General features: G+C 40.2%; 1 protein-coding gene across 1 annotated transcript in view; it reads left to right on the top strand.

Moving 5' to 3' along the window:
• ITFG1 (integrin alpha FG-GAP repeat containing 1) overlaps positions 1-19,968 on the top strand; it is an 83,426-nt gene that overhangs the window by 54,914 nt on the left and 8,544 nt on the right. The window contains exons 11-13 of the mRNA XM_087827172.1: positions 6,755-6,905; positions 8,340-8,448; positions 14,992-15,035. Coding sequence (XP_087683298.1) covers positions 6,755-6,905; positions 8,340-8,448; positions 14,992-15,035 — 304 coding nt within the window. The remainder of the gene's footprint in view (positions 1-6,754; positions 6,906-8,339; positions 8,449-14,991; positions 15,036-19,968) is intronic.

The following is a 19,968-nucleotide window of genomic DNA, read 5'->3' as shown; positions in this document are numbered from 1 at the left end:
ACGGCATCTGAAATAGGATTCTAAAGAGCAAAGGAGGAGGCATGGGCTGTCTGAACTCAACTCCTTTTGCATTTCAGCTGGGTATTTAATTCCCGAAGAATGGTTTCACCCACGGCAGTTTCAGTCTCTCTGTGTCTTCAACAACTTACTGTTACTATGAGTCCTCTAACATGGGAGTCTGGCTTATTAGTGATATTTGCTATAAATTTCCATCATCACAGGTGTGCCATTACTTTACAGTTTTAAAGCCATCATTATTTCAAGAACTGAGAATTTTCTCTCACCTCCCAGTCAGGATAAGAAGGAACTCTGGATGATGAGGTGAATGGGTGAATCTTGTGGGTCACATGGGGGTCACTTAAGGCCAGAAAGACCTGACAAGGAAAAAGTTTTCCGTTTCATAGAAGCACTAATTAATTGTGTTACATCTGCTTTTTCTTTCAGTGTTAATTATCTAAATGTTTTGTCCTCTGCTTAATGAAGGGTTTAATAGATGATTATGTTACATTCCTGGTTTAATCTTATTTTAATGCGTTTTCATTGATGGGATAATGCCCTTTCTTTAAGGTACATAATTATCTTAACTCAGCGTGTTGTCAAACTTTCCCAGAAGATAAAATTGAAATTTAAATGTGGTTAGTTCTTTTGCCGCACAGGTATTTTAGCACGTAGAATTTCCTACCTTTCATGAAATAATGAACATTTTATAGAAATTGGTTTTAGAATATGGTGTAAACACAAAATTACGGCTGGTGACAGGGCACATTTGTATTCCTTGATTGACTTTCATCGATATCCCCAACTATAAGTGACTATGACTGATGTTTATCTAAACATAATACACACAGGTGGATCAGTCATCCTGAGGAGGCACCTTGGTAGAACAGACATTTCTTCAACAATGTTTAAAATTTAAACACTTGAGAAATCCTTCTATAAGAATGGCCTGGGTGGGGAGTGACTGCACAACAACAGCAGATCACATGGGAAGGTGTCATAGTTAGCTAACATTAAATATTCAAAAACATCACTCATCTCTAACGTTGAATAACACACGTTTCTCTCCATCACTGTAGGATGGTAGTTTTCATGATTCTGGGTGGTCGTTTTGGGGATTTTTGAAAATCTTATCTGTCTCCTGAGGATATTCCACAAGGTGGAAGCTTCAGCTCCTGACTTTTCTTCCTGTATTTCTTTTTTTTTTTTTTTTAAATATCTTTTATTGATTTCAGAGAGAGGAAAGGAGAGGGAGAAAGAGAGAGAGAGAAACATCAATGATGAGAGGGTCATCATTGATCGGCTGCCTCCTGCACGCCCCCAACTGGGGATCGAGCCCGCAACCTGGGCATGTGCCCTGACCGGGAATCGAACCCTGATCGCCTGGATCCTAGGTCGACGCTCAACCGCTGAGCCACACCCGGCTGGGCTCTTCCTGTATTTCTTTCCTCAGCAATTTCATTCAGATTTACAACACAAGTTGTCTTAACTTCGAGGCAAATAATTGTCTGCACCACATGGATGTCCACCCATCTCTTCAAACTTACCTTGTCTAAAACCAAACTTAATTGTGATGCTCCTTCTCTTCAAATCCAACTCTTCCTCATGATTTCCCTGATTACTACAAAGATGTCATTCTGGCCTCAGTCGTTGCAGCTGAGAAAAGTTAAATTGCCTTTGATCTCCCCCCGAGCAGGCGCAGTCCTTCCATAGTGTGTGTTGCAGGTGGCTTTTCTTTTCCATTCTCACTGCGCCTCCCGAGTTCAAGTACTCTCTCCTTACCCTGAATTGTTCTTATAGCTCCTCGTTGGTTTCTATCTACATGATACCCTTTCCATTTCAACCCCACCCGTCTCCTCTGGATATAGGATCTTCCCACAGCAGTTACTGCCCTCACCTTTGCCTTCAGGATCTTCTTATTCCACCCTCTTTCCCCCAGTATTTATGTAAATACTGTATGTGCAAGTCTCCCCACCCCTAAAATAATTTTTTGTCTCTATTACCTCAAATTCACCCTTGCCCTACCCTGTCTGCTTCCCCCCACTCCTGCACCTTTCGTTTAGTCCCAGTGACTTCTAATTGATTCAGAGGACATCTCTCAGTCCTCAGGTCACCAGATTCTTACCTACATTTGGCAGTTGACGACTTACTCCTAAAACTTCTGGTTCTCTCTGTAGCCTCTAACTTTTCCTGTACCACGTCTTCTGGGAACTCCTTTGCATCTTGGCCATCTCAAGTAGTGGTGTTTCTGAGGGTTCCATTCTCAGCGCTTTGTTCTCACTCTGAATGCTTTACTCTACTCTGGCTGGTTTCCTTGCCACTTGTAGGACTTCTCAGTCCCTGTGTCTGGGCCTCACACCTGTGTATGTGACTGCCTGGTGGACCTTCCCCTGGATGCTCTACCTATGGCACCCGAAACCAGAAAGAATCTTCTCTCCCCTAAATCTGTTCTTAGTGTATCTCAGGTGGTACCATCACGTACCCAGTCACCCAAATAGAAATGTGGGAGCCACCCTGCATTTTCCATCCCTCCTTTCCTCTTTCCCATTCCTGTGATCCATCTCATCACTGCATCTTACAGTGTTAACACCTAGAGAAGAACCAGTATAACTTCCTTACCACCGTTCCTTCTGCATGTGGACTTGACAAATGGTGCTGTGTCCATGAACTTCTCACTCTACAAGTCTGAATATCCTGTTTATACCATTAACCAATTAACAGATACAGTGACCATTATATTTCGTTTTACATAATAAAAATATGAATATTCTAAAACCTAGAAAGTGTCGTAGTGGCAACCAAAGTAGCCAATATAAGGAACACCTTTGAATAAAGGTGAATTAAAACGTGACCGTCTTTCTAACCACTTAGGACAGGAACTTGGCATTCAGTCTGCCACGTGTTGCCTTTCCATCGGCCTTGCTCTGCCAGAGCCGCTTCCTCCTCATTCAGGAAGCACTGGCTGGCTGTTCACTGCCTCTCCTGTCACAGGTGATGCGAATATGTCAGGGGATAAATACTGCTTTGCCCAGAGCTCAAGTGCACCTTGTTCTGAATAGCAACTTAGCACCTCTTAGGAACATTTCTAATTGTCAGTGATCTGTATCGCAGACACACTTCAATAATGTTTAGTATTTGAGTGTAATCTTTGTTATATTAACTTAGCTGAGGGTTCTGCATGTACCAATGGCTGGAGCATAGGTTCCAGAGCAGCAATTCAAAAAAATTACATTCTTTTTAGAGAAGTCCTAATGGATTTATTTTTCTTCTTAATTCTTTTTTCTCCTGCGTGTAGAGCTGCCTTTCTTAAGGTTTGCGCACAGACAGGCATGTCCCCAAATCGAAGCTCTTCCTTTCATGTGACCCTAGGCTGGGAAGGAGACTGGGGAGTTAGTAGGAAGAGCATTGAGGGTGGTCTAGACACGCAGGACTGACTGGAGATGGGATGACTGAGGTGGACTCACCAGCTCTAAGAGCAGCCGGGGAGAAAATCAAACTGCAAGTTGAATGACCCACCAGCTACCTTTCTTAATGAGAAGTAGAACAGATGCAGGCAGCGTATTAACACAGTCTGTCAAGTGGTTTGTGTTGAGACACAACACCGGTTTCAGATAGCCTTTGGAAAGAAATGAAAACCAGCCTCAGCCCTGGCCGGTGTTGTTCAGTGGTTAGAGCATCAACCCGCTCACCGAAGGGTCATGAGTTCAGTTCTCAGTCAAGGGCACGTACCTGGGTTGCAGGTTAAATCCCCACCCTGGTCGGGCACATGTTGGAGACAACCAATTGATGTGAGACACCGATGTTTCCACTCTCTCCGGTCAGTCTTTCTTAATTTTAGCTACTCTATTTGTAGTTTATTTCTTCATAATTTTAATTTCCGTTTCTCTAATAACTGATGGTTTTGAGCATCTGTTAATGTGATCATTTGCTTTTCATGTATCTTTATAGGTGAAGTATCTGTTCAAGTCTTTTGACCATATTTTATTTGGGATATTTATTTTCTTATTATTGAGTTTGAAAGTTCTTTATATACAAATCCTTTATTAGATATGTTGTTTGCAAATATGTTTTCTGATCTCTGGCTTGTCTTTTCATTCTCTGAACAGTGTCTTTCAAAGAGCAGAAGTGCTTAATTTTGAAAAAGTCCACTTTATCAGTTTTCTTTTATGGATTGTAATGTTTAGTGTTAGATCTAAGAAATCTTTACCAAGATTTCCTTCTGTGCTTTCTCTTAGAATTTTTAGTTCTACATTCTACATTAGGTCTATGATCCATTTTGAGTTAATATTTCTATGTAGTACAAGGTATGGATCCAAGTTCATTTTTTGCTGAAAATTCCAGCACCATTTGTGGAAAAGCCTTCCTTTTTCCACTCAGTTCCCTTTGATATTTGGTGAAAATCAATTATGTGTCTCAGGGGATCCTTTTCTTCACTCTCTGCTATTCTGATGACCTCCTCTCCACGGTTGCAACAGGACCACAAAAATGTTTCCATTACTGCTGGCTTATAATGAGTTTTTAGTGAATTCAGATAGCCGAAGTCCTCCAACATATTCTTTCCAACATTATTTTGTCTAGTCTAGGTTCTTGACATTTTCTTTGAATTTTAGGATCAAGTTTGTAAGAAATTTTTAAAAAGTGCCACGCTTTTGACTGATACTCCATTGAATCTGTAAATAATATGGGGGAAATTGACATCTTACAGTATTGTCTTCTGACCCATTAAGAGTGTGTGTCCTTTCATTTTAGGTCTTCAGTCTTTCTCAGCAGCACCCTATAGTTTCCAGTGACTGATCTTGTACATCTTCTATCAGATACCCAAGTATTTCTCCCTTTTTTGATACTGTTATCATTGGTACTTTTTTATTTCAATTTCTGTTTGCTAGTGTATAGAAATACAATTGACTTTTGTATATTAATCTTGCGTGCCGCCACCTATCTCAACTTATTAGTCCTAGTAGGGGTTTTTTTTGGTAGATATTATGGGATTTTCTAAACAGGTGATCAGATAATTTATGAATAAAGCAGTTTATCTCTTCCTTTCCAATCTAGATGCCTTGTGTTTTTCTTGCCTTTTTGCAGGGGCTGGAACCCATAGTGCAGCATTGCATGGAAGTGGTGAGAGCCACCCTTGCCTTGCAGGAACAAGGGTCACAGGGACAGCACTCAGCTTCACTGTTGGTGTGAGGGTCGCAGCGGCTTGTCTGCAGATGCCCTCTGTCGTGTTGAGAAACTTCCTTCCAGTCCTACTTTGCTGAGAACTGGGATAAGAAATGGATGTTTGGTTTTATCAAATATTTTTCTACCTTAAGTGAGGTGATCATATGGTTTGTCTTTTTAGTTTATTAATCTAGTGAATTACATTCATTTAAAAGTATTAAAGCAACTTTGCACCCCTGCAATAAACCCAAGTTGGTCATGATTTTTATCTTCTTTATACACCTGAAGTCTTCACTTTGCAACGTTCTTAGTCCACTGAAATACGTCTATTTCAGAACCATATCTTCCCTGTGCATGGTTCCGTGGTGTGAGGCAGAGACATGGTTCCAGATTGCACACGTTTTAGTGAACACTGGTGTGCAAAGCAAATTCTTACTGTGTTGTTAGGTTTGATTTACTGGAATTTTGTTCAAATGTTTTGCACCTATGTTCTTGAGGAATTCTGGCTGTAGTTTTCTTGTGATGTCTGATTTTGATGTGTTGGAGCTTCATAAATGAGTGGGAAGTACATCTTCCTCGTCTGTCTTCCAAAGAGGTTGTGTAGAATTAGTATTATGTCTTCTCTAAATATTTGGTAGAATTCATCAATGAAGCCATCTGAGCCTGGAGTTTTGGGGGGGTTTTAAGAAGGTTTGAAAGTACAGTTTCAATTTATTTTTTTTTAGTGAACTTTGGTAATTTGTGACTTCCAAGGAATTTATTTCATATAATTTGTTAATTATATTGGTGTAAAGTTTTTATAACATTCCCTTACTACTCTCTTAATACCAGTAAAATCCGTGGTTATGTCGCCTCTCATTCCTGCTATTTCTACTTTCTTTTCTCTCTTTGTACTGTTGTTTAATGGCCATTCCAGTTGATGGTTTATCAGTTTTGAAGTTGTCCTTTCCAAAGAACCAGCTTCTGTTCTGTCGATTCCGTCCTGCTGTTCTGTTTCCTGCTTCATTGCTTTCCTCTGTTACATCTCCTTCTGCTTGTTTCATATTTTACTTGCTCCTCTGTTTACAGTTTTCTGAGGAAGAAACTAAGGTCATTGATTTGAAACCGTTCTTTTTTAACAAAGTGTTTAGTGCTGTAGATTTCCCTCTGAACCCTGTTAGTGACACACCACCAGTGTCAATACGCTGCATCTTCATTTTCATTCTCTTCAAAGTCCTTTGTAATTTCCCATTAGATTCCTCTTTTACTCATAGATTATTTAGTGGTGTTTCATTTCATTTCCAAATTCTCGGGGATTTTCCATATGTCTCTGTTTTTGACTTTTTTCCAGTTTCATGAGAGATGATTGACATACTTGTGTAAGTTGTGCAATGTCATGAGTTCAACACCTATATATAGTGAAACGTTTACTACATTAAGGTTAGTTAACATTCTTCAACTCACATACTTACCATTTTCTTGTTTTTGTTGTTCTGGTAGGATCATTAAAGTTTTACTCGCGTAGCAATTTCAAATAGACAATACAGTGTTGTTAGCTACAGCTAGCGTGGGGCACATTGACACATCTGTTCCTAACTGCCTGCCCTTCGTCTTACAGCAACCAGCAAGCCTTTCTCCTGGAGAACGTCCCCTGTAACAATGCAAGCTGTGAGGGGGCACAGCGAATGTTCAGAGTGTACTGGGAGCTGACGGATCTGAATCAGATCAGAGACGCCGCTGTGGCCACCTTCTTTGACATTTATGAGGACGTGAGTTCGAGCGCTCCTGTGTGCTAGGGTCTGATTGGTCTCAACCATGTCTCCCTTTCACGTTGCCAAGTTTGACCAAAAAATGTAGACGAGATCCTGAAGGCAAATGAGTTCTTTAAGGAAAGCCCCTCTGACGCTGACTGGCAGAGGAAGCACATTGATTGACACCTCTGGCTGATTAGCCCAGTGAAATGAGCCAACACCCTTATCTCGTTTTGTGCATTTAAACCACTAGAGAATCATGCTCTGGGACTGGCAGGCGCTCTGTGCGCTACACACGGGAGCACAGCTGCCCAGAGCATAGAGAGGGAACTCAAGTCCCTTCGCTCGTGAGGTAGAGGGAGCACCTGTGGCCCAGGTTCTGTGCCTCTGTCTGCAGCTGCAGGTCAGCGTGGGAAAGGCCCTCAGAGCCCTGGCTTTCTCCTGTCTCCTGTGAAAGCCAGTGTACCACTCAGAAAAATAATACACCCTGATATAAAAGTGTTCATTCCAGAGTTAGTTAACAGTGTAGTCTGTAATAACCTGATTGTTTCAAAAGTTGAATGCCCACCAGACATTTGTCTCTCCCACTCCCATCTTTGCTCTTGTTTCTGTTTTTTAATAAGCGGCTGATTCTCAGTGACGGAATTATCGAGGTCCTTGTTTTCCCGTCTCTCTCTACCAAGCCTCATATTGTTTCACTTTTATTAGCAGTTTTCAAGCATAAAAGTAACTGGCAAAAAAATCTCAAGGGAATTGACTACAAATCAGTTTTTCATTTTTGTACATAAAAGATACCATAAGTGAAATTTAAATGAATGAAATTTAAAATTGTTTTTAAACCTGGGAAATAAATTTGCTATGAAAAAATCAAATAATTAACATTCTTAATATAGAAAGGGTTTATATAAACTAATATAAAACTCCCTCTTGAGAAACAACACAGTTTACAGAAAAAATACAGGTGGCTAACATAGGAAAAGTATGGTAAGTAGTCAACCTTGTTACGAGGCCACGGCATGGAAACTTGAATGAACACACCTTTCCTGCCCTCCAATAAAATGAGCAAAGCTTTCCCTTTCTTAGGGAAGAAACTATCGTAGGCAGCAGCAGCCAGGGCAGAAGGTCCTCTTTCTCTCCAGGTGGGAACGATGTGGAAGTCCTTTGAAATTCACTGGCCTTTAAAATTCACGCGCCTTTAAAATTCACGCAAGTAAGACTGGAGGGAAATATGCCAAAATGCTAACTGTTATCTCCAGAGATTAAAATTACCAGTGTTTTTCACTTTATTTGTATTTTACTATCTAGGGTTTTATATCTTTCCAATGATATTTTTATTTTGAACATCAAGTTGAATAAATGAGGTTTACATTTACATGATCGACATGCCTGCATTTTCAGCGCTTTCTCGGTCCTCGAGTGGTTCGTTCTTACCGCTTCTGTTTGTTTTTCTAGGGAATCCTGGACATTGTCGTACTGAGTAAAGGATATACGAAGAACGATTTTGCCATCCATGCATTAAAAAATAACTTTGAAGCAGATGCTTATTTTGTTAAAGTCATTGGTGAGTGTTTGATTTATATGTTTTTTTATTAAGTATGAGTGTGAATTCATATCATGACTCCCATTTCTAATCCAACGCATTTCAAAGGTCCTTCCAATCTTCCTGTTTGTGGATATCTCCTCTAGCAGTGAGAAACCCAGCTCCCGTTTTCCATGATACAGTTATGTGTTCACTGTTCCCTGTTCCCACCCATGCCAGCTGTCTCCTCCACTGACACCAGGTTTATCACAGAAATCCTGCACCAGTTTTGTTGTGTCTGCCTACATAGTTTATTTTCTTTGACGTGGTTATAAATGTTATTGTTTTTAGGTTTGGTTTCCACGTGGTTTTTTTTTAGAGTCCCCAGAATTTTCTCCATAGATAGTCATGTCATCTGCAGAGAGGGACAGTTTTCTTTCTTTCTTCCTTTCTTCCTTTCTTTCTTTCTTTCCTTCCTTCCTTCCTTCCTTCCTTCCTTCCTTCCTTCCTTCCTTCCTTCCTTCTTTCTTCCTTCCTTCCTTCCTTCCTTCCTTCCTTCCTTCCTTCCTTCCTTCCTTTCCTTCCTTCCTTCCTTCCTTCCTTCCTTCCTTCCTTCCTTCCTTCCTTCCTTCTTTCTTTCTTTCTCTTTCCTTCCTTCCTTCCTTCCTTCCTTCCTTCCTTCCTTCCTTCCTTCCTTCCTTCCTTCCTTCCTTCCTTCCTTCCTTCCTTCCTCCTTTCTCTTTCTTTCTTTCTTTCTTTCTTTCTTTCTTTCTTTCTTTCTTTCTTTCTTTCTTTTCTTTCTTTCTTTCTTTCTTTCTTTTCTTTTCTTTCTTTCTTTCTTTCTTTCTTTCTTTCTTTCTTTCTTTCTTTCTTTCTTTCTTTCTTTCCTTTTCTTCTTTTCTTTTCTTTTCTTTTCTTTTCTTTTCTTTTCTTTTCTTTTCTTTTCTTTTCTTTGCAGTCTGTGCCTCCTTCCCCCCTTTCCCTTGTTCTTGAACCTCCATTCCTGTGTTGAGTTTGGTGAGAGTGCACATACTTGCCTTGTGTTTGATCTGCGGAGAAAACAGCCCATCTTCCACCGTTAAGTGAGCTACGAGCTGTGGGTTTTTGTAGACGCTCCGTATTGTGTTAGGAAGTTTCCCATTTCTAGTTCACTGGGGGTTCTATCATGAATTGGGGTTAGAAGGTAACTGTTCTTGTGTCATTGTTGTTGTTATAGTTGACACCAAGACAGCCACATCAGTCCATTTGTTAATGAAATGGCACATGCTTTGCATATTACAGTTTTGAAATGGTCATAATTAGCTAAACACAGAAAAGCTATAGAATATGAGTGAAGATTGGGAGATTTGGGAAATGAAAATGACAGAACATGTCATTTTGCTTTCTGACAATTTTCTAGTGAATTCACTCTTATTCAAATGAGCTAAGATGACTCCCATCTTCATTACTCCTGCGGCCACAGAAAACTAGCATTGGTTCCAGCCATTTCTACACTTGTCCATATGACTGTCCTCCCCTCTGCCATTTCAAAGGGGGTATTATTTGGCTATTTTAGAGCTAAAGATATATATATAAATATGCTGTATATTTGGTATGCCTATCGCAGGTAGAGGGGGTCAATGGGGTAGAAAGAGGGACATCTCTAATACTTTCAACATAAAGATAAATTTTAAAACTAATAATAATAAATAAACAGTGGCTCCTAATCCAGTTACTACAGTTCTTAAAGCAGGCCTTAAATGAGGATGGCAGTAACCAACCGCCTGTAGACACACTCCGGCCTGCTCAGGAAAGGACACGTTCCTTCCACAGTAGGGACCGAGGGAGCCATGCAAGCTCTCTCTCTCAGTGGTCAGGAAGTGGGGATGGCAGGTGGCCACAGCTGGCCACATGCTGTTGACAGTGAAGCTGTGTGAGGTGTCTGTTGGGTTCCTCATACTATTCTGATTTTTATGTTTGGAAAGTTCCATGTAAAAAGTTTAAAAACCTAAGAGTCTCCTGAGACTCTGTGGCCTGTGATCTTCCAGCCTAAGTCAACGGTCCCACTGTCACACCACCCTCTGAGACACAGTGTCCAGAAAGCTTTGTCTGCAGACCTCTAGGCACAGACCCAGAGATGCCACTGTGATGCAGGAGGTTTTCATATTACAAAACAAGATAACTTTGCATTAAAGCTATTAACATAAATATTAATAATGTACTCTACAGAAAGGTCATGGGAAATGAGATACCACTTTAAAGCAATCACGTGGAAAATCACCTTCCAGCTGTTTTGAGGTGCCCTCCACCCTTCCCTTTGATTAGCAGTTGTTTGCCGAGAGCCTCACAGCTCCCGGTACATAATTACCCTTCAGAGCCGTCCACCGTGTCCAGCGTTGCTTCTGCTCTAAAATTATTGTGACCCTAATGCTCCAACCCACTTATGCAAAATGTCACTATTCTCAGGAGAGGAAGTATGGGGACTTCAGGTAACACCATACTCTACCTGTTCCCCCGCTGGTCCCCACAACACCAGAGACCCACAGAGCACTCCCAGGCCCCTGTGTGGAGACAGGACCTGAGGATTGCAGAATCGGGGGGCTCCTTCACTTCCCTGAGTCATACTTCGCTCTACTTTTTTCTTATTCTGGTCAGCTACGTTAGGAGGTTCTGTATTCTAGTTCTGTTCTACTGGTACTTACCTCAAACTTCTAGCAAACGTCTATGAACCTGTATCATCGTGGCACTTATAAAGCTGAAAGTATCTTCCTTCTGTTTCCCAAATAAGGCGACACCTTTAGAAATCGTTCATTCCCCTGCTGCGCCAGGTTTTGGCAGTTAAGTCGTCGTACCTTCGTGCCCACTGTGTACCAGTCCTGTCTTAGCATTCACAGGCAGGCTGTCAGCTGCAAGTTTGGTTTGGTATTTATTTTGTTCTGTTTCCTGATTACAAAACTAAAGCAGCCTACTGTAGAACATCAAAAGAGAAAAGGGATACACCCACTCACGTGCACACTTTACTACCTTCTCCCTCTCTTGAGTTAATAAAATAAAAAAATTTTGATGGGAATACTAAAAGGTGGGTCACAGAGGGATTTAGTGACAAAGACAAAGCTAAAAGAAAAAAATTTCCCTCTTCTATAGTATTCCTTAATATAAGCAGCATAATTACTGAAAGTATCTAAAGATCTTTTCCTCTGCTTATGTTAAGCACAGCCTCATAGAGCCCCGTGCCCATGCAGCACTATGCACCTGTCCCCGGGGAAGGCTCAGGTGGTTCTGTAGGTAAAATACTATTTCAGGCTCAGAACATGTTCACCTTTACAATAGTATTTGGGAGTTCTGAATTCCTAATTAAATAATATTATTGCCCTGGTGGTTTCTCCCAGTGGTTAGAGCATTGGCCCTTGGACTGAAAGGTCTCAGGTTCAATTCCAGCCAAGGGCACGCACGTACCTTAGTTACAGGCTCGATCCCCGGCCCGTCGGAGCACATGCCAGAGACAACCAATTGGTGTATCTCTCTCACACCGATGTTTCTCTCTCTCTCTCCTCCTTCCACTCTTTCTGAAGAGCAATGGAAAAAAATATCCTCAGGTGAGGATTAAAAAACACACAGTATTATCAAGCAGAATATTAATTAAGCTCAAGCATTAATATCGTTCCTTCTTGAATCTTGTAAAAACCAAAGGAATGCATACTCTACTTGTATTGTGTAGCTACCTCTTTTTAAAAGGCATCTATGTGTAATATATATCCATGACATATATATGATACATTTAAGTCTTATCATTTTGTTCCTATTGCTACAATGTGAAAATTCAAATTTGACAAAGGAAGTCTTGTTAAAAACAAAAATAGATACAGGATACAAGCCAATTTTTAGCTTGCTATATACAAAATGAAAGAGACCATTATGTAATTTTGAGTAAATATTCTCAGATATGCTAAACAAGACACAGACATTTTCCCCTGTACAGAAAATTAAAGTAATCCAATGGCTCATTGACTTCCCATCTCCATGAAAGCAGGGTAACGTGTTTCCTAAATGAGTCAGTGTCTCGTGGTCACATGGTCTTTCAGAAGAAGTCCATGTGCTTTGTGGCCTTGAGTGATGCCATGGCCAGGCTTCCATTTCCTCTTCTGAAAAAAGGGGATGGGGCCACTGGACTTACCTCCCAGTCGTACTGTGACTCTTAAGAAAGCGCACATATGCCTAGTGGGCATGGAGCATCAACCTAGGATCCCGGAGATTGAGGTTCGATCCCCAGTCGGGTGTGCGGGGGGCAACCAATCAATGACAACTCTCATCATTGATGTTTCTATCTCTCTCCCCCTCTCCCTCTTTCTGAAATCAATAAAGATATTTTTTTAAAAAAAAGGAAGAAAGAAAGAGCACACGTGAAAGCAGATCTGTGTGCAGAGCCTGGCACTCACCAAAAGACCAATGAAAGAATTTTGCTAAAATGAAGCTTAATTACCTTTCTGGAGGTAGTTTCGCTGTACATGAGCAAAGCCTTAAGATAGAACCCAGAAGTAATTCTATTTCTATGAATTTACTCCCGGTGACCACCATTCTACTTTCTATGAATTTGACTCCTCTGGGTACCTCATATAAGTAGAATCAGACAGTATTTGTCTTTTTGTGTCTGTTATTTCACTCAGCATAATGTCCTCAGGGTTCATCTATGCTGTGACATGTGTTAGAATTTCCTTCCTTTTTAAAGCTGAATAATACTTCGCAGTGTATATAGACCACATTGTCCTCTGTTGGTGGACATTTATCTGGGTTGCTTCCACCTGGGTATTGTGAGCAGCATGCATCTCCGTGGGTTGGGTTTGAATGCCCTGCTTGAGAATGATGCTGCTCATCTTCCCATGACTCTGTCCCTCTGTCTTCTTTGGAGAAATGCCTGTTCAGTTTTAAATCGATTGTCTTTTCATTATTAAAGTGTAAAAGTTCTATTATTTGGGTCATTGCCAAGTGTAATTTCTGTAAGTTGAAGTCTGACTTTATTTCCCTCCAGGTGGCCAGTCACCCAGCACCATTTACTGAATAATCCACCCTTCTCTTGCCTTAGCAAGTATTGATTGAGCAGATATGTTGGCTTAGGTCCTGAGAAGATGATAGAATGATGCAGAGTTACATGCTGGTTAAAAACAGACTTGTAGGCAATAATTACTGGTCAGCAAAATAGGTTTAAATAAAGGTTTATGAAAATCATCATGGTACAAATGGAAAAGAAATACTAATGTCTGTCTAGAGTTGAGGGAAGATGAACCAAAAAACAAAACAAAACAAACCTTGAGAATAAAAGAGTGAGAACCAGTCACTGCCTGGAATAAGAAACTTAAACACTGAAAACTGTTTTGCTAGTATCGAACAGTTACTCCACTGTTCCCTCAAGCTGTATTTAATGTAAACATTAAATTAATTACATTAATGTACTCAGTGTGAACGAGCAGCTGTCTTCTTTCGTGATAAAATATGTCACGCTCATTTCTTAGTGCCTTTGTACTTTATAGCCCCAGCCTAAGTATGTTTCTATTAGAACAATTGTCATTTTATAGTCACAGAAGGTAAGTAAATAGAAGAACCCATTTTCTCATGGATATATTTGAACTAACACGTGTTCATAGCTAATGAAATGATTTGTGCATACTGAGCAGAACTGTCAGCTCCCTAATGTGTAACGTACAGGATACTTAATAGCGCATGGTATCTACATGGGTTCAGTCACGTGCACTAGCAGGGGTACAGTTTTGTTTCGAAACTCATGTTGCTTATAGAAAGACTGTTCAGGCAATCTAACCTTTTCTTTTGGGTGATTACAGAATAAATGTGTCATTATTTTTGTATATTTGTTGTAGACTTACCAATTATTTTATAGTTATGTTTTCTATAATAGTTATCAAATGTGCCCAAAATCTGTGACTAGAAACTTTGACTGTATAAGTGGGAAAGGTCTAATTTGAGATATAAAGTACTAAATGTTCTATTTGTTTTTCTCAGTATACATTTTAATTGGTTTGCATTTAGCACTTTTTTCAGATTCTAAGTCGTCCTTGAAATTTAGCTAACGAACTGGAAATAAAACCAACAAGAGATATAGCTTGATGTAAACATAATCATCTCACCTGTATATCAGCATCTTGACTGCTTAATAACGGCTTTTGAAATATCAGAGTAAAGTGAACAACAGAAATTTAATTTACTCAGATCTAAAGAAATTGAATTGGTTTCTGCTTGTGATCATCAACCAAAAGAGCATATTAATAGATGTTAGGTGAGACAGTAAGAGTTTACTTTAAATGTAAGGTTAGCCTGGCCAGGCGTGGCTTAGCGGTTGAGCATTGACCTAGGATCCAGGAGACCTCAGTTCCATTCCCAGTCAGGGCACATGCCCGGGTTGTGGGCTCGATCCCCAGGAGGGGGAGTGCAGGAGGCAGCCAATCAATGATGATTCTCTCATCATTGATGCTTCTCTCTCTCTCTCACTCTCCCTTCCTCTCTCTGAAATCAATAAAGATATCTTTTCAAAATAAATAAATATAAGTTTACATTATATCAGTAATAACAAATAGCCTTTTCTTTATTTTTCCACAGTTCTTAGTGGTCTCTGTTCTAATGACTGTCCTCGTAAGATAACAGTAAGTAAACTTTCAGTTATAAATATTTCTGAGAAAATTCTTTGCATGATAGATACACACAAAATAGTTTTACAGGTTACAATCAAATTATTGCTCTTTAAAAGTGATTAAAGTATTTCTTCAGTGCTCAAGAAAATTTTACTGGGAATGAAGTACCTTTCCTAAAAGATTTGTCACCTCAAGTCTCACCTCCTTCAGAAAGCCTGTTCTGATGTCCTTTGGAAAATGCCACCCCTCCATTATTTCCATGCAGTACTGTGATTTAGGCATGTAAATACTTGTCCAGACTTACCTGTTATCTTTAATGTCTCTCCACACTAGACTGTAATCCCTTGAGGTCAAGAACGGTCATCTTTGTATACTTGGTATATCATACAGGGTTGAGCTATGAATTTCTTCAATGAATTTTTTGGTATAGTCTTAATATTGACTTGCTGTCTAATGGAATGTTTCAGTGAAACAACAAAATGTGGAAATAATTAGGCTTGGTTTTTGAAATTGCCTATTCGTGTAAATTATAATAAAAATATTACATTATATTTGAAAGTGTGCGTGCGTGTGTGTGTGTGTGTGTGTGTGTGTGTGTGTGTGTGTGTGTATATCCCTGCTTGGGTCCTCATGGTAACCTTTGTTTTATAAGGAATTATCCCCCATTTAAAGATGAGGAAACTGAGGCTCAAAGAAATTAAATTGTCCAGTCATAGAGCTATTAAGCAGTGAACTAGAATGCAGAGCTAGGTGTTCTGCCTAGTCCCATACTCTCATTACCCCACTAAGGCACTACATTACCAGCACCTGACATATGGCTGGGAGCCTCCCATATCTGAGACACATGTAGAGATTTAATCTAGACTCTATTTGGGAATAACACCCTGAACTAGTGAGGAAAGCAGGATTTGCGGGAGGAGGAACTAGTCAACGATACGTGGGGAACTGTGAAGCTAGGATGGTCCTTCAGTGATGGCTGCCATTGAGGGAGAGGGGCCAGGCCTTTGTACTCCTGTCTCAACCAGTCATTGCATGTAGGCTGTCCCCAGGAAGAAGGTAGTTTGTACAGGCCAGCCCCTCTGTGACTGAGAACATAATCTAGGTAGGAACCCAGCTGTGTGCTACCAGCAGCCAGTACTTGGACAGCTCAGGGACTCGGTGCCTCAGTCCTAGAGACGAGGTGTGGACATTGCATCAGCGTATCCTCTGTGAATGCATGTGAATACCTGGCAAGACCCATTTGCCTTCCTATCATCATCATAATGTACATGGACAGGGAGCAGTGAGGAGGGGAGGCAGGCGGTCCAGTCTCTGTTTTCCACTTAATTTTGCTGTGAATCTAAAACTGCTATAAAAAATAAAGTAATTTTAAAAAATTAGAGCATAGATGTGATTAATCACAGGCTAAAGATTAACTTGGTTATTTGAGTCTCGCCTACCCAGTTTGTGAAGCATCCAGACCCTTTGTTCCTCCTTCCCCTCGTGGGCCGTAGCGCGCTGTGCGCCTCTTCCGTTATGTAGTCAGGTAAAGAACTTCAGAGAGTTGAAACTGAGCCCACTTGTTTTACCCACAAGTTCTAGTGGAAAACTTGATAGGAAAGACTGTATAATTAAGGGAGGTTATACATCTGAGACCAACAGTGCTCCCATTCTGCTCGTCGTAAAGGCTGCCTGTGTCGTAGGGAGTGTAGAATCACTTAGGAAGCCCCGTACAGCCCAGCGAGCAGAGCTGTTCCCACAGGGATTACTTGCACAGCCCAGCACCTGGGCGCTTTTCTGCAGGTGATGCATCCGCCTCCCACTCATCCATTTATTGCTTTCTTTGGAGTTCAGATCCTATTGAACTGCCCTTCACATATATCATTTTCCTTCCCCACTGATATCATAGATCACAATTTTATGACAGCCTAAAAGCAACAAATGCACACTGTACTGCCCCAGTATTCCATATATCAAGTGTGTGCCTGCCTACAGAATTACCTGTTTTGTGGAAGAGTGTGTTCGTGTTGCTTTGACATCACAATAGAAAGTGTTATAGCAGATGACCCAGTGTGAGACTAAGAGGGAAACACACAAGTCATGTGATACTCTTCACCATCTGAGTTAATTCACAAGTGCGTAGCTCTGCTGCTGCCTACGTGTTCCCACCTGACTCAGGCAACCTGTCTGATATATGGACAGAGGAAGAATTATTCAAGTCAGCAACCAATCCCACCCAAATTCCTGTATCTTCATTTAAAACCCCAGAGTCTCATTCTTACCCAACTTTAGCAACTCACTCCTTGGCCATACTCTGGACCTTATCTACCAGAACTGTTTTACTTTGGAAATCTCAATGCCATGTATCCAACTTTCTGACTACCACATATTTTTCTAGTCTTCTCACTCTTGTTACTCTAACTGTATCTGTTCAGCTTGAAAACCATTAGTCTCTTGATTTGTATCAGCCTACTCTTATCTTTACCTCCCTCGTTATTTAGTTCCCATGCATGTCATTTACCATTTCTGCCACTACCTTTACAACACTCTCCTCCAGCTGCATATGCATGGCCAAATGGCAGCCCTGTGTTAGTCCAGCTGTCTATCTCACTCACTCAGAACCTATGCTCCTGGGCATTTATGAAGAAAAATATGGAGCCCTGCATGTTGACCCAGAACTGACTCATAATCTCCAACCTCAAGTGAGCATTTATAGCTGTGTCATAGTCTCATATGGACTCCTGGACATCTTCTCTCCCATTCTTCTCTGGTTAATCTCACGGTTTCCTCTTTGAGCTTCTGCTGATGAATATGATAATCCTAGGTGTAAGTTTTTAGGTGTTTGTCGTGCTTGGTGTTCTCTAAGCTTCCTGCATCTGTGGTTTCATGTCTGTCACCAATTTGAGGAAAATCTAATGTTATTATTTCAAATATTTCTTTCATTCCTCTCTCGCCTTTTCCTTCTGGTAGTCCCGTGACACATATGTTACACCTTTGGTAATTGTCTCACAGTTCCTGCATACTCTGTTTCACCTTTTCATTTGTTTTTCTCTTTGCATTTTCTCTTTGGAGGTTTCTGTTGCTATATCTTCAAGTTCACTGATTCTTTCCTCTGCTGTATCCAGTCTACTGATGAGCCCATCAGAACCATTCACTTCTGTTAGTTTTTTTAAATTTCTTCCATTTCCTTTTGAGTTTCCATCTCTCTACTTACATTAACAATCTGCTTTTGCTTGTTGTCTACTTTTTTCCATTAGAGCCCTTAACATATTCATCATAATTATTTTAAATTTCTGGTCTGATAATTCCAACATCCTGTATATCTGAGTCTAGTTCTGATGTCTGCTTTGTCTATTCAGACTTTGTTTTGTGCCTCTTAGCATGCCTTAAGATTATTTTTCTTGCCCAGCCGGGCGTGGCTCAGCAGATGAGCATCGACCTGGGATCTAGGCGATCAGGGTTCGATTCCCGGTCAGGGCACATGCCCGGGTTGCGGGCTCTATCAATGACTCTCTCATCATTGATGCTTCTATCTCTCTCTCTCCCTCTCCTTTCTTTTCTCTGAAGTCAATAAAGATATACTAAAAAAAAAAAAAAAAAGATTATTTTTCTTGAAAGCCAGACATGCTGCATTGGATGAAAGAAACTAAGGTAGATAAGCCTTTATGATGAGATTTTATATTTATCTGACTAGAAGTTAGGCTGTGTTTACTGTTACTAGAAGTTAGGCTGTGTTAACTGTGCTGTCAGAGGCAAAATTTTCCTCTACTATCTTTTGTCTCCACTCATCTTTTGTCTCCCTAAAGAAAGAAATAGAGTCTGAGGCTTATTTACAGTTCTCCCTTCCTCGCTCCCCTTCTACATCTCTGGCAATTCTTCCAGATTCCTTTATGGACTTTTCTTCTACCCATCCTTTAAGTATTGGTACTTCTCAGGGTTCCATTTTAGGTTTTCTTCTCTATGTATACTCTTTAAGTCATCTAAACCCCTCCCATGGCTTCTTGCCATTTGGACACTGATTACTCCCAAATTTGCTTTTCTGAGATGTTCCCTCCATATCCTTTTAAACTATCTTCTGTGACAGTGCATAAATGACAGGATTCTTTCATTTGAAATACTCTGCATTTACTGCTCAGTATAAGACAGCTCCCTCTTCATGGTTATTCTTTCTCTGATATGTCCCTTGAAAATTAAAATTTGCTCATAAGTTCTTATATAGGTTAATACTGAAATATCTATGTTTTCTGGTATATTCCACTTGCCTCTTTCCTGGTCAAAGCAATTCTGCTCCCACTCACATTCCATTAATATCCTACATGTCACTTATATACCTATATGACAGACAACCTTAAGTCTTGCTGTCTTAGTTTACAGTAAAGGATGAAAAATTGATAATACTGATGTAATAATAGTATAGGTTATGTGAAAACAGTTACACAATAAGTACTTTAAGGTCATACCTTTTAGAGCTAAATAAATTAAAATAAATATAAATATTACAGATTATATCATACAATTCAGAAAGCATCTTAATAATCCCAACTCAGATATTTCTCTGCTTTTCAACTCTGTGAAACTTCAGTTCTGTGAACTCTGACTTCACTCCTTTGTGTTTTTGTATTGGTTGACAAGGGAGCATCACTGATGTAAAAAATGCACCACTAAAAGCAACTGAAAAGAGTGAGAGGCGTTTTATTGTTTTTTGTGACTCAACTGAATTAATGGTTCTATTCTCTTGTATTCAGTCAATTCCAGTTATTATACAAAGGTTTAGGTTATACTAAATACTCTCCCAAGCAGCCAATTTTTATAATATGCACAAAGAGTAGTCCCACTAGATCAGTGGGTCCTCAGAGAAGGGTTCCCAGACCACCAATGTATGTCTCTCAGGCTCTGTTTATTTTCTTTATGTTCTTCATTTTTCTGCTTCTCAGATGGTATCATCTTCAATCTTGTTGATTCTTTC

The sequence above is a fragment of the Miniopterus natalensis genome, chromosome 18 (genome assembly GCF_054644295.1).
Source record: "Miniopterus natalensis isolate mMinNat1 chromosome 18, mMinNat1.hap1, whole genome shotgun sequence".
Lineage (NCBI taxonomy): Eukaryota > Metazoa > Chordata > Mammalia > Chiroptera > Miniopteridae > Miniopterus > Miniopterus natalensis.
Note: the sequence above shows the minus strand (reverse complement) of the source record. Positions and strands in the feature narration are given on the sequence as shown.